General features: G+C 40.3%; 4 protein-coding genes across 4 annotated transcripts in view; 2 read left to right on the plus strand and 2 right to left on the minus strand.

The window, feature by feature from the left end:
* Nucleotides 1-949, minus strand: part of psmb8a (proteasome 20S subunit beta 8A) — a 2,722-nt gene extending 1,773 nt beyond the window's left edge. The window contains exons 1-2 of the mRNA XM_034892159.1: nt 565-949; nt 45-220 (exon numbers count right to left, since the gene is read on the minus strand). Of these exons, the coding sequence (XP_034748050.1) occupies nt 45-220; nt 565-711 (323 nt within the window). The 5' untranslated portion in view covers nt 712-949. The remainder of the gene's footprint in view (nt 1-44; nt 221-564) is intronic.
* Nucleotides 950-1,611: 662 nt separating this feature from the next.
* On the minus strand, nt 1,612-4,727 carry psmb13a (proteasome 20S subunit beta 13a). Its single transcript, XM_034892153.1, has 8 exons — nt 4,481-4,727; nt 4,147-4,234; nt 3,680-3,777; nt 3,037-3,177; nt 2,796-2,911; nt 2,378-2,436; nt 1,899-2,050; nt 1,612-1,775 (listed from the first exon to the last, which is right to left on the minus strand). The coding sequence occupies exons 1-8, from the start codon at nt 4,540-4,542 to the stop codon at nt 1,664-1,666; spliced, it is 828 nt and encodes a 275-aa protein (XP_034748044.1). The 5' UTR covers nt 4,543-4,727; the 3' UTR covers nt 1,612-1,663.
* On the plus strand, nt 4,442-7,731 carry psmb12 (proteasome 20S subunit beta 12). Its single transcript, XM_034892156.1, has 6 exons — nt 4,442-4,672; nt 5,134-5,204; nt 6,148-6,279; nt 6,660-6,789; nt 6,901-7,045; nt 7,575-7,731. The coding sequence occupies exons 1-6, from the start codon at nt 4,625-4,627 to the stop codon at nt 7,700-7,702; spliced, it is 654 nt and encodes a 217-aa protein (XP_034748047.1). The 5' UTR covers nt 4,442-4,624; the 3' UTR covers nt 7,703-7,731.
* Nucleotides 7,732-8,383: 652 nt separating this feature from the next.
* Nucleotides 8,384-11,989, plus strand: psmb9a (proteasome 20S subunit beta 9a). The gene is made up of 6 exons (XM_034892158.1): nt 8,384-8,679; nt 8,895-8,962; nt 9,356-9,487; nt 10,289-10,418; nt 10,713-10,854; nt 11,009-11,989. The coding sequence occupies exons 1-6, from the start codon at nt 8,629-8,631 to the stop codon at nt 11,134-11,136; spliced, it is 651 nt and encodes a 216-aa protein (XP_034748049.1). The 5' UTR covers nt 8,384-8,628; the 3' UTR covers nt 11,137-11,989.
* The last annotated feature ends 517 nt before the right edge of the window (nt 11,990-12,506 follow it).

Below are 12,506 nucleotides of genomic sequence, written 5' to 3' on the forward strand. Positions count from 1 at the left end.
TCTGTTTAGTTCCATCTTTTCTAATATTTTACAGGTCAAATAACCTTTTTCCATACTTTTCTAGGCATGCGCATTTACCTAAGTAATCGCCAGCTGAGGCTCTGGAGTCCACAGCCACGATGACTCCGTGTCTGAACTTGAAGGCCAGGGTGGTCGTACCGTGGTTCAGGTCTATGGACACACCTCCTTCACGGTTGCAGGATTTGAGAAACCCGGAAGGCTAAAAGAAATCAAAGAAGGGATCTCAGTGGGACGCAAGATGCGTAATACCCATGGCACTGTGGGTTTATGTGCGCGTGCGTGTGCGCGCATGCTTACGTGTTTGAGTGAGAAAACAATAGTGAAATATCTATCACATTCTGATATCCTTTGACAATAACTCGGGATAGTTGAGATAAATGCATGATATAAAGTCGTATAAGACCCAAACCTGCACCACGCGCTGAGAACCACAGACGCGTAAAGTAAATTGAACCACCGCGTCTGACGCGTCATGCTTGTGGCAGATATACCGTATAAGAGTCAGTGCAATTGCTTACCAAAATTTGGTGAATTAATACTCACGTCTACACCCAGAGGAACAGCAAATTCTAGAGTTTTGGTCCCGAAACTGTAGTGGTTGGTTCGGTCGAAGAGATGCTTCTGTCCTGGAAGAATCTGCCCCCGGAGTTCAGAATAAGGCTTAAAACCAGTTACTTGTAAAAGAGCCATTATGTATAAAAGTGTACTAACTATATTCTAAATCTATTCTATACTTTAGGGTTTAGGTTTCCAAAATAACGAAGGCGACTAACAAAGCGTCAAGGATAATTTCCTTGTCCGGGACGAAGAATTCGAAAGTGAAAGAGGTTCAATTAAAAACTCGGTCATTGTTCTGTCCTCGGACGAATTAACGTTCAAAATGAGTCAGGAACAAACCAAATTGTGATAAACTATTATTAAATATATTTGGCCAATCCTGGTTATGTTTAGTAACTTAAAAGGTCCATTGATCAAAATAAAACTAACCAAGACTCTGTAAATAAAAACATGATTCAAAAACCGCATTAACCAATAGGAGAGCACTATATTTATCTCGTCATCAGTTTCTAAGCGGAAAAGCATCACTCAGGTTTGGGAAAGGCACCCGAGGTTTGCATAATTATTTTATCATTATAGAATTCACAATCTAATGCAGTTCAGTTAATGACACGTTAATAGTGTATTATGCCATATAAATTAACATAACATGCAGCCATTTATAAGCCTTTCTGTTTATTGGGTCTGTTATCACCAGCTGTGGGGGGACATCCAATATCTCAGCTAGTAAATAATTATGCTTCAAAACATGAAAATAAATTAAGCAACAGGGGTCAATTATAATTTCAATCAATGATTTTTTTATTTCATATTTCATATTTCATAAAAACATGTCTTTATGGCCGAGCAGTGTCTCCGCTTACTGTAGTACTGTAGTAACCCGTGAAGTATTTCGAAACGTTTTCACATCACAGCGAAGCATAGCAGCGCAGTGGAAACCATGATGACAATATTAATCACATGTCTGAGATGTTTAACTACTTATACATAAACACTAGTGAATGAAAATTTAATCAAATTAGAGACATTTTCATTGTGCTGCCTGATGGTTGTGGTGTGATATGATGGGCTTCTGCGTCGTGGCTCAGGCTGTATCCATCCGCTGCATGGACTCCTGCACAACCTCCAGCTTTAAGGGGACTACTTTCTCTGTCAGAACCGCTGTTGTGCCTGGACGGTATTTGTATTTAGTTTTCCTAGGAGAGAGGAAGAGATAGAAGGAAATGTGATTTGCAGACATGTTTTGACATCAAATGTCTTCTTTTAAGAATCTGTCCAGAGAGCAGCTCTTAAATACAGTCATACTCGTGCTGGCCTACCTGTTGTCTTTGTACTCCGACACCTGGTAGGGTCTGATGTAGTCCACTCTTTGTCTGGTGATGACGCAGATGTCAATGTTGTTACCTGAGCCGAGGTCACTCATGATGCCCGCGTGGATGGCAAGACGCACCAGCTCCTTCGCCTTCTCCAGCTGAGACAGGTAAGAGGAATCAGGGGAATGAAGGAGAGAGGGGCACTCATCATTTTTAAAATCCACCGGCAGTAATTTCCCAATGTCTACACAATCTTTCACTTTTTTATTTGGTAACAGATCCAATTCAAATGGAGAACAAATTATTTTTTAAAACATTTTCTCAATTGTGGACATAGTCTAGAAGCTTTTTTGGCCATCAGCCCTGCCACAGTCATTCAATTAAAGATGCCCAAAAGTACCTGGAATAATTTTGTGATTATGTAAACGATCACGACTAATGTTCATTATCACGATATGTTGTTAGCAGCTGTTCAGGTGGCGTACCTCCATGTCGGGTTTGAACCCATCCTCTAGGATCCCGAGAGCAGCCAGATCACCAGATCCTGCACGGACACAAAGTGAATTCAGACAAAACACAATGGATGTAGTGAAGACAACGCATAACTTTAGCTAATTAAAATGTATAAGTTATACCGGTAAAATGTAGAATAATAAAGTCATAATCTCTTATTTACAACACAACACACAACTTGTTTTGGTATGATCTGGCAATGATAGTTCATCTATATAAAGTATTTCAAACACATTTTTATGTATTTTATACACAAAATAACACTTTATTTTACATTTTACATTGCGATCAAGGTCCAGGTGGTAATAGCCAGAGAACAACAGAGAATCTAAAAAAAAGATGTCACAGTACCAGTGCTGCCAACACTTATAGAATAGTTAGGTTACATACCCATTGAAAGGTAAGGCACCTTATTTACGCTCCCATAAGGCCCCACAGTGTACAGGTGGTTCCCAGTGCAATCTACTCCTCCCAGTATAAGATTGGCTCCAATTTGGCCCCGATACCTGAGGGGGTGCAAAGATCAAAACAGGGTACGCCTGATTAATACCACAGTTATTTTAATGGACTGTGAACAAATCTTTTATTACACACATCTAGATACAGGTACATGTGCGCGTGGAACACAAACCTGTACAGCATATCCTGTAGTATGTTGACGGCCATGACGACACGAGGGTTCCTCCCGCTGTTCAGAGAGAACATGGTGAGGTTGGAGGAGAGAATATCGGTGGTCTTCTCTGTATCTGCCGCTGTACCTGCTCCACAACAACTACGCAGAGAAAAAATGAAACATTAAACTCGGAAGTCAGAGAGCGAAAGATTAATGAGATGAGAACGAGAGAAAATTTAAGTGATGGTTTCTTTCAATAAGAAATTCCATCATAAAAATATCAGAGTGACAAATTTCTTCTTAGACAGCAGCCTCAATAGTCCAGAATGCAATGCAACCACAACTTGCATCTTGGGCAGTCTGTCATCGGCAGCATGTTACTTTGTTTAAGTCTCTCTTTAGTAGATTTTAGACATAAAGTCACCACAGGACTGTTTCCTTTCAAGCCATAACTGTTGTGGCAAAATACATCACTCTAGTCATTCTGGGATATGTAGGATATCACAAGTAAAGAAGGTAATTTATGGTGAAATGTGCAGTGCACCCAAAAGGAGATAGCACTTAATTGCAAAAGCACTGGAATGCATTGGACATCACAGACTGATTATAATGAGAGTATTTTAAAGCTAGATGGTTGCAGGGTGCCTTGTTTTAGACTTACTATATATTTGGAGCGATGTAATGGATCTTTGCGCACATCTTGTCAGCCACCACTTCACTGGAGGTAGCTCTTGTGTCTGCTCCCAGCACCACCCCATCCTGCACGCACACACACACACACACACACACACACACACACAGATAAATTGGGATGTTAGATTATTGCGCACATTATATACAGCTACCCTTTGCTTACCTTTGGGCAAGGCATTACAATCGCAGTTGGTCCAGTGTGAAAATATGTGGAATGGACATGCATTGCATTTGTTTTTATCAAAGTTATGCATTGTGGGATTGCAGGTGTGAACAGGGACTTTATAAAACAAAAACTTTCCCTGTTGTGTTCAGTGATGCACTGATGGAAGGTAAAAGAAAAAAACAATGTAAAGAACTCAATTTATAGTTTATGGATTAAAGTTGTGGTGCATTAATGTTAAACACGTGCGGTTTGAGCAGCTTTATCCCCACCTTGAACACCACTCCTGCTATGGTGGTGCCTGTTTTCATAGGTTTGGGTGTCTGTCCTCCATCAAAAAGACCCTCTAATGCAGCATTTCTACAGAGATGGAGAAAGAGGGAGGAGGGGGGTTAACAGGGGGTCAACGGATGAATAAATGTTATAGAGATAGTAGAGAACACATCATCACTACATTGTTTCACTGATCAAAGTGATAAACAAGCAGGAAAAAGTTACTTTCGCTTTTGATCCCGGTGAAATCTTTGTGTAAGCGACAGTTTAATTTGATTGATTTTTTTCATTATTGAAACAGTCTGTTGAGAAGACATACAAAGAAGCTCATACCTTGCTGCGTTGTCGAAATTAAACCCAGCTGGAGGAGTTTCGAGGACATTTGATAGCGCCATACTGGGTCTGACTGCTGCTTCTCTGCGCGTCTCAGTGCGCCTGAGCGTCGCCTCCTCCTTCTCTTTCGCTTTTGGAGTGAAAATGGAGAAACGCTGCACGGACTCACAAGTCAAAGGAGTCAGCACAGGGGTGAGTAAATCCGGACCGGTTCACTTATATTTATCTACTGAAGCAGCAACAAAGATATTAAGCGAAAAGTGATCGAAAACTGATTTCGCGGATGAACAGGTGATGCTATAGGCCAACCTGAAGAGGAACCAAAACACAAGTGAAAGGGCATCGACTGGACGTTTCATGTCTTTTATTTTCAGTTGGCTTATATCGATTACATATTGTCTCTTAAGTTAAATTTTACATTTCTATAAAAGTATCGATTGGTAACACTTCCATTTTCAGCTAATATCCTCTTAAAACAATTCCTTCACAGAACTCTAAATCCCAGAATTCTCAGCTTTGTTCAGTCTGCTGAATGGACACGAAGCCATAAGCAATAATACATGGCTGTGATGCTGTATAACTTAGTGTTGTATTTGTTGTCTTAATAACTCTACACACCAACAACCACGCGCTCTGGTCTCCTCCTCCCGCAGACCACCATCCTGGCTGCTACTTTTGATGGAGGGGTCGTGATTGGGTCTGACTCCAGGGCTTCCATTGGAGGGTGAGGATGTTGTGACAATCCACTGAAGTTGTCTGGTGGTTTAACACAGGAATACAGAAGAGGGACTGCTTTAAAACATTCATGATACAAAATAAAATCTCCAAATTCAAATTCAACACACAGGAACAAAACTCTGAGATAGGGTGCAGTGTTGTAACAATGTATTACACCTGCTACTTTTCACTTTTACTACACAATTCAGAGGGAAATAATGTACTTTTTTAAATTTTTTGACAGCAAGTTACAAATAAGGATTTTGCATGAATACAGTAACATACATCAAGCTTATAAAATATAATAAATAAGACTACCTAACGGTGTAAAAAGCAATTCAGATGAACTCCAGCTCAACTTATTATACATTGATGCAACAGGAAAAATTATCCAATTAAAAACTACATCAAATTATAACTGTTAAATAGGTGATGGGTTGGTGAATATGGTAGGACTGTATGAGGAAGGATGAATATGAGATGGGTGTCTCACTGGAGTGTCGGTCAGAACACAAAGGAGTCGATGCAGTTCAATCCAGACCGAACTTTACTTGAGGTGAAAGATTTACACAGCACAGCACAGCACAACACAATAGGGTACACTGTTTTCCGGGTAATGGCTATACGTATATGCATATAGCTATCTATGTTTAGGCGATTAGGAATCTCTCTGTCTTCATGTGTGTTTAATAGTTGTAGGGGATATTTGTCTTCATTAATTACTTGAGCTATGAAGAAAGGGTTGTATATTATTTGGGTGAATAGTCAGTAACTGTATTAATGGTTTGGAAGCATGTGCAGGACCTCAAATATTATGATTATGAGTTTATTGTCTTAATGATAGCACTTCTAGTCAGAGTCCGTCAAAACGGCAAAATGTGTATGTAGTCTATCTGAAAAGTCTCTCTGCCCTATTGCTATGTTCATCCTCTCTTTGTCTCTCTTTTCAGGGAATATGTATCATCTAAGACAATCAACAAGGTGATTCAGGTTCATGACCGGATCTTCTGCTGCATGGCTGGCTCACTCGCAGATGCTCAGGCCGTCACCAAGGCTGCAAAGTTCCACCTGTCCTTCCACAGGTGCCAAACTGTCATATTCGTAAATACATTGGCTCATATTAGCACACACACACTCAGACATGTTCATCTCATTTTAGTAACATCACACTGAAAGGAGGTTTTATTAATCCCACAGGTTATTTGGGTTCTTTTCATTCTTCCATTCTCTTCATGACTCACAGGCAAAGACAGTTATACACAGTTGTGTGCATGCAAACTAACGCATACTCTGCTTGCTTTAACAGTCTCACACACACACACACGCACAACGCTGATTCTTCAGGTATACAAAGTGATTTGAAAATCCAAAACAACACATAATAGATTTAAAATGTCTTTTACTTGCTGCTAACAGCACACACTTTAAAATGTGATCTTTCTCGACCCCTCCTAATCCGTAGTGTCCAGATGGAGACCCCTCCGCTGGTGATTGCAGCAGCCTCGGTGCTAAAAGAACTGTGTTACAAAAACAAAGACGAGCTGCAGGCCGGCTTCATCACAGCAGGCTGGGACAAGAAGAAAGGACCACAGGTAGGTAGTGGTAGTGAAGACAGTCAAACATCAGAGATGCAGTAATGAGAGGGCACTTACTTCACCTTCTTAGCGTACGGCTGCATTACTGACCGTCTCATCCTTCTCCAGGTGTACGTCGTGTCTCTAGGGGGGATGTTAATCCGTCAGCCAGTCACCATCGGTGGCTCCGGCAGCACTTACATCTACGGCTATGTCGACGCCAAATACAAACCCAACATGACCAAAGAGGAATGCCTGCAGTTTGCAACTAATGGTACTGTTGTATTACTTTACTTATGTACCCACAACTAAATAAGTGTGTGCATGTTTTTTTTAGGAAGTTCTAATCAGGATTTGAGAGTTTTTGGGGGGGAAATGGGGTTGTGACCAAAAACATGTGCATGAAGATAGACAGCTCACAACACAGCAGCATACAGAGATTTATCAGTTGTTTTCTAAAAAACGGAAAATTAAACTGAAATGAGAGGTTTGGATTTATATTCAGTGGGAAGTATGTAGACTTCACATGAGAAGAGGTTTAAGTTATTAGCATTCAAGGATCTGCAGTGTTGTATATTAGGCTTCACCTTTTTTATTACAAGAAGGCTTTTGTTTGTACTTGAGGGAAAGATAACATACACGTTTGGAAATTGTTGAAAATGAAAATTAGTTGTTGACCCAGTCGTAGTTGTAGCTGTATAAATGTTACAAACGTAATGTCTGTGGTTATTTAACTTGACATCCTACTTGTTTTTCCTGTCCTCCTTCCCCCTCTGCACATCCCTCTGTCCCTTCTCTTCCAGCTCTTGCTCTTGCTATGGGCAGAGACAACGTCAGCGGGGGTGTGGCTCACCTGGTGGTGGTCACGGAGTCCGGGGTGGAGCATGTAGTTGTTCCTGGTAACAAGCTGCCTAAGTTCCATAATGAGTGACATCTTTGAACAACCAATAAAATTTGGATATTTCTTTTAAAGTTATTCTTTGAAATCATTGAACCACAATGTCATTACCAATTTGCTTTGTATAGAACTGGGGTGTTACAGAATATACACACACACACACACACACACACACACACACCTAAAACACAAGTCAGACACATGACAGATGAGTTAGTTGCTTGCTAATGAGAAACTTAAAAAGTAAAAACTGTTGCATCTTAGATGCAGACTAGGTTATACGAAATCTAAACCAAACTACAAAATTGCAGCTCTTAACACATAATCATTTCTATTATAAGATTCTCTCTGATTTGTTCTTGGTCCAAATGACGTTTTGTGTATTTTTTGTTCAGAAAATATATGAAATAAAAATTCGAAAAAAATCCAAAACTTAATCGTTCTTCCTCTCTCTTTCTTTCTATAAACGATGTGCTTCAAAATTAAGGCGTTTCATGCTGATGTGTTCTGTAAATTTCTGTTTTTGCCCATTATTCTCGAAGTGTTTTTAACATGTTAAAGTGCATTGCATAGGCTACTGTTTACAGTCTATTTAGTGTCGTGATAATTTAATGACTTTGTGTTCCATTAAATTAAACAGTTATGCCACAGAGTAGACAATCACTGATTTTGAAATGTGCGCACTTTTTAGTGAAACGTTTGAAAAAGCCAACTGGTTAAGAGCTGCAGAGGAGGGACAATGTAACTTTCAATTTCGATTTAATTCAGGAAAACATGGAGTCCGTCTGATGTGTGACCAAAGTCATCGGGGACAGTTTTAGGTCTTTAAAGACGGGTTTAGACAACGAGAAAACTTCATAAAACCGGGACAGCTCGGGTCGACCGAACCTTTCGGTTTCCGTCCCTGGCAGACGGCACATACACGGCCATTGTTACCGGAGTCTCAGCAGAGCATCAGCATGTTGGAAGAAACGGGGCCCGAGTGGATGTCTGAGGAGGTGAAAACCGGAGTAAGTACAATTTGAAATGTTTAAGACAGTGGATGGTCTGTATGTGCGCAGTTCTGTAAACCTGTGGATTGGGCTAAATTAAATGCGGAATTGATAGGTGTGTGTTTATGTGTGTGTGTGTGTGTGTGTGTGTGTGTGTGTGTCTTAGTCATGTGTGTTTGCGTGTGTGCCAAAAATGAATAATAAATAGCCATTGTTTTTAACTGTGTCCGTAGACGACCATCATCGCCATAGAGTTTGATGGAGGGGTCGTGCTGGGGTCTGATTCTCGAGTGTCTGCAGGGTAAGTTCGTGCGTGCGTGTGTGTGTGTGCACGTGCGTGTGTATTCATGCACTGCAGTGTCCACTTCTATCTACACATTTGACACCAGGGATTCTTTAGCTTCTCACGCAAAACGAACCCGACATCGTCCCACCACTTCATCTCTCCCAGAATACCTTGCTTTTTTTGTATTAGATTAGATACATTTTCTAACTTTATTGTCATTGCACAGATATACAATTACATTTTAAAATTAATCATCTTACCACAAGTGCGTAAGTGGAGAGAAATAAGCATACATAGTGAGAATATATGACTAAACTAAAAATATCCTAAGATGTAAATGCACTAAAATATATACAGAATGAAAAACCTACAATCACACTCGCTCCCTCTCTCCGTTCCTCCATCTAGGGAGGCAGTGGTGAACAGGGTGATGAACAAGCTGTCTCCCCTCCATGACAAGATCTACTGTGCTCTGTCGGGCTCTGCAGCAGACGCTCAGACCATCGCTGAGATGGTCAACTACCAGCTCGATGTCCACAGGTAAAGACACACTCAAAGAAGAGCCCATACAATGAGCAAGTACTATTTTGCACAGTTTATGCATTCATATAATTGCTCTGTTAATAGTGTCCCTTAATGGTGTAAAGATGGTTCCTGAGAAATTCTGAATACATTATGAAAACTCCACTGAGTGAAATGTTTTGGCTTTAAAAGTTTATCATTCATCCACAAGTTTCAGCTACTGGCAGCTTAAAGGTAAAGTTATCAGTATTGTATAAGCCTGTGCAAGTGAAATCACAATGGACAAGGTGTTTTTCTGTCTGACCGCCGTGGCCGGAGGGATTATATTCTCACATTATGTCCATCCTGGAGAGAAATTCTTCACATTTGGCACAAACGTCCACCTGAAATCTTGGATGAACTGATTAGGTTGTGTTGGTCATTATAACAATATGTCACACAAAATGTCTAATAGGGTAAATAATTAAGTGATGACAGTTCATATACAAAAGTTCAAAGGTTAACTTCACTGTGATATGCACTATGATAATGCAAAATTATGTTCTGGGCATTATTCAACGCCATGTCTCAGGAACAGAACAAGAGAATGATTCTGAACTGCATATTTGGTTCCCACCCTGAAACTGAGGAGATTGTATAGAGGTTGCCAGGTTGAAGATGTGTGTGCAGCATCCACATTTAGCCCAAAAATACACTTAATTCCTACACTTCGTGTATTATGAGTCTGGACAGACACGGATGTAACGGCAACTTGATTGGTTGGCAGAGGAATACAAACTCTGGTGGTAAGTCTAGTTTTTTTATGTTTTCCTCTGTCAGTCTTGAGATAGATGAAGATCCCCTGGTTCGCTCAGCTGCCACTCTGGTGAGGAATATCTCGTACAAGTACAAGGAGGAGCTGTCGGCGCATCTCATCGTGGCCGGCTGGGACCGAAAAAATAAAGGACAGGTCAGTACTAGCGACGTCTCTTTTTTTCGGTTTATGTCATCCAAAAAATTGTTAGAAAATAATGTTTACGTCAAAATTAATGACATAACTTAAAATAATAAATAAATTAGATCACAGAAAAAGTCTTAACTTTTACTAAAGTGACCTTGATGTTGATAAAAGATTGTAGACGCCTTGTTTCTGCTGGAGGCTTTGAATAAAAGATCTAATCTAATTAACACACTTGATGTTATGGGTGTTCATACAGAAGGAATGACACTGGGGTCTGTCCCTGTGCCCTTTGACCTGTTCCAGGTGTTTGCAACCCTGAATGGTCTCCTGACAAGGCAACCTTTTGCAGTCGGAGGCTCTGGCAGCTCATATGTTTATGGGTTTGTTGATGCTGAATATCGTAAGGGCATGAACAAGGAGGAGTGCCAGCAGTTTGTTGTCAACAGTAAGTGTTTGTTTTTTTGACCAACACATTGTGGGATGGTGAAAGAGAAACCAGACCTTTGCTGACTCTTGTACCGTCTATTCTATAATTTCATGTTTTCAAATATTCTTTCCTATTCAAACTTCCTTAACTCTCTAACTTCTCTCTCTTGTAGCTCTCTCGTTGGCAATGAGCCGTGATGGATCCAGTGGCGGCGTGGCCTATATTGTCTCCATTGATGAACACGGCACGGAGGAGAAAGTCATTCTAGGGAATGACTTACCAACCTTCTTTGATCAGTGATACACATGTAGTTCTTTTTTATTTTGCTAAGCCACTGTTGTGCAGGTTAAAATTATGGATTTGTTTTGCTCCAAATAGTCATTATTGCACACGCTTTTTAGTTTCAGCTGTCAGTTAATATAGCTTACAACCTAAAAATGAATAATACTTTGACTAATAATTCTATTTACGAACATGCATTGTTGTAAGATTCCTAAAACTATTTCAAGTGTAATATTAGATAGCCTTGGTGTGTTTATACTGTAATTTAAACGCTGCTCACACCCTCAGATCATCAGATAAAGCTGATTAAGTTTGTGGCTCATCATAAGAGACGTTGAAATATAGCAAAGAAAATGTTATTTGACCAGACGGATGACAAAAAACATTTAGTGAGCTCTGTCCCTTCACCCAGTTCAGGACAGCTTTACAGAGGTAGACATGGACATTGTCCCTGTGTCTAGAAAATGGTCTCTACCCTTCAGGTTACTTTACTCTCTTAAACTTGTTGCAAGACTCATTTTTCTGTCCATCCGGTTCCAGTTTGTGTCTTTATGGTCCTGAGTGGCACAGCAAATGAAAGTAAATGCACCTTCCTTTGACAAAACCTGCAGAACCCCTGACATCCCTTTATCCTCAGTAGTCCCACAGAAACACTCCTACACTTTCTCTGACAGCAGTACCAGTTGTCTGTCAGGTATTCAGCCTGACAACGTATCAGCAAAAGTCGAATTTGTTACACAACCAGAAGATTGTCACCCTTTTTTCTGAACATGACAAGAATGTTTTTAGATTAAGATGCTTATGGATGGTTTGTCACCTGACTTGCCTACAGCATTTACCTGAACATAATTGAAACCATGATTAAATTGACATACATTTTAAATATACACTGACATAGCATATTGAAACATGATTTCATGTAAATTGTGGGACATAAAAAAATAAAATAAAAGGCCATGTGTTGAAAGATTCACTTTTTGGTTTCTCATGTTACAGTGAACTACGCTGTTGTTTTATGAGAATGCTGACCGTTAACTGCCGTTTTCATCCAGGTGGTTAGTTAGTCAGGGGGATGAAGATGAGGGATTCACAAGTGTAACGACTCAGTTTAGGAATCCTGAATTGTCCTACTTCTAAGTTTAATTCTGTAGACTTCAGGGAAACCCCTGGTCCTGCCAGAAAACGAAACTGAAAGTGGATGAAAATACACTGGTCTCGAGGCGACAGAGCAGGTCATTCGAGGACGAGTGTTGCTGAGAAATGGCCGGCAATACAACTTCAGTAAGCCGCAGTACCGCTGCTTTAATTTTAGCAGTTTGCGTCGACCTTTCCTTGTTTTACGCATCGGGATGTGTATTGACGCACAGCGTGTTTGGGCATCTTGCGCG

Source organism: Etheostoma cragini, chromosome 14, assembly GCF_013103735.1.
Source record: "Etheostoma cragini isolate CJK2018 chromosome 14, CSU_Ecrag_1.0, whole genome shotgun sequence".
NCBI lineage: Eukaryota > Metazoa > Chordata > Actinopteri > Perciformes > Percidae > Etheostoma > Etheostoma cragini.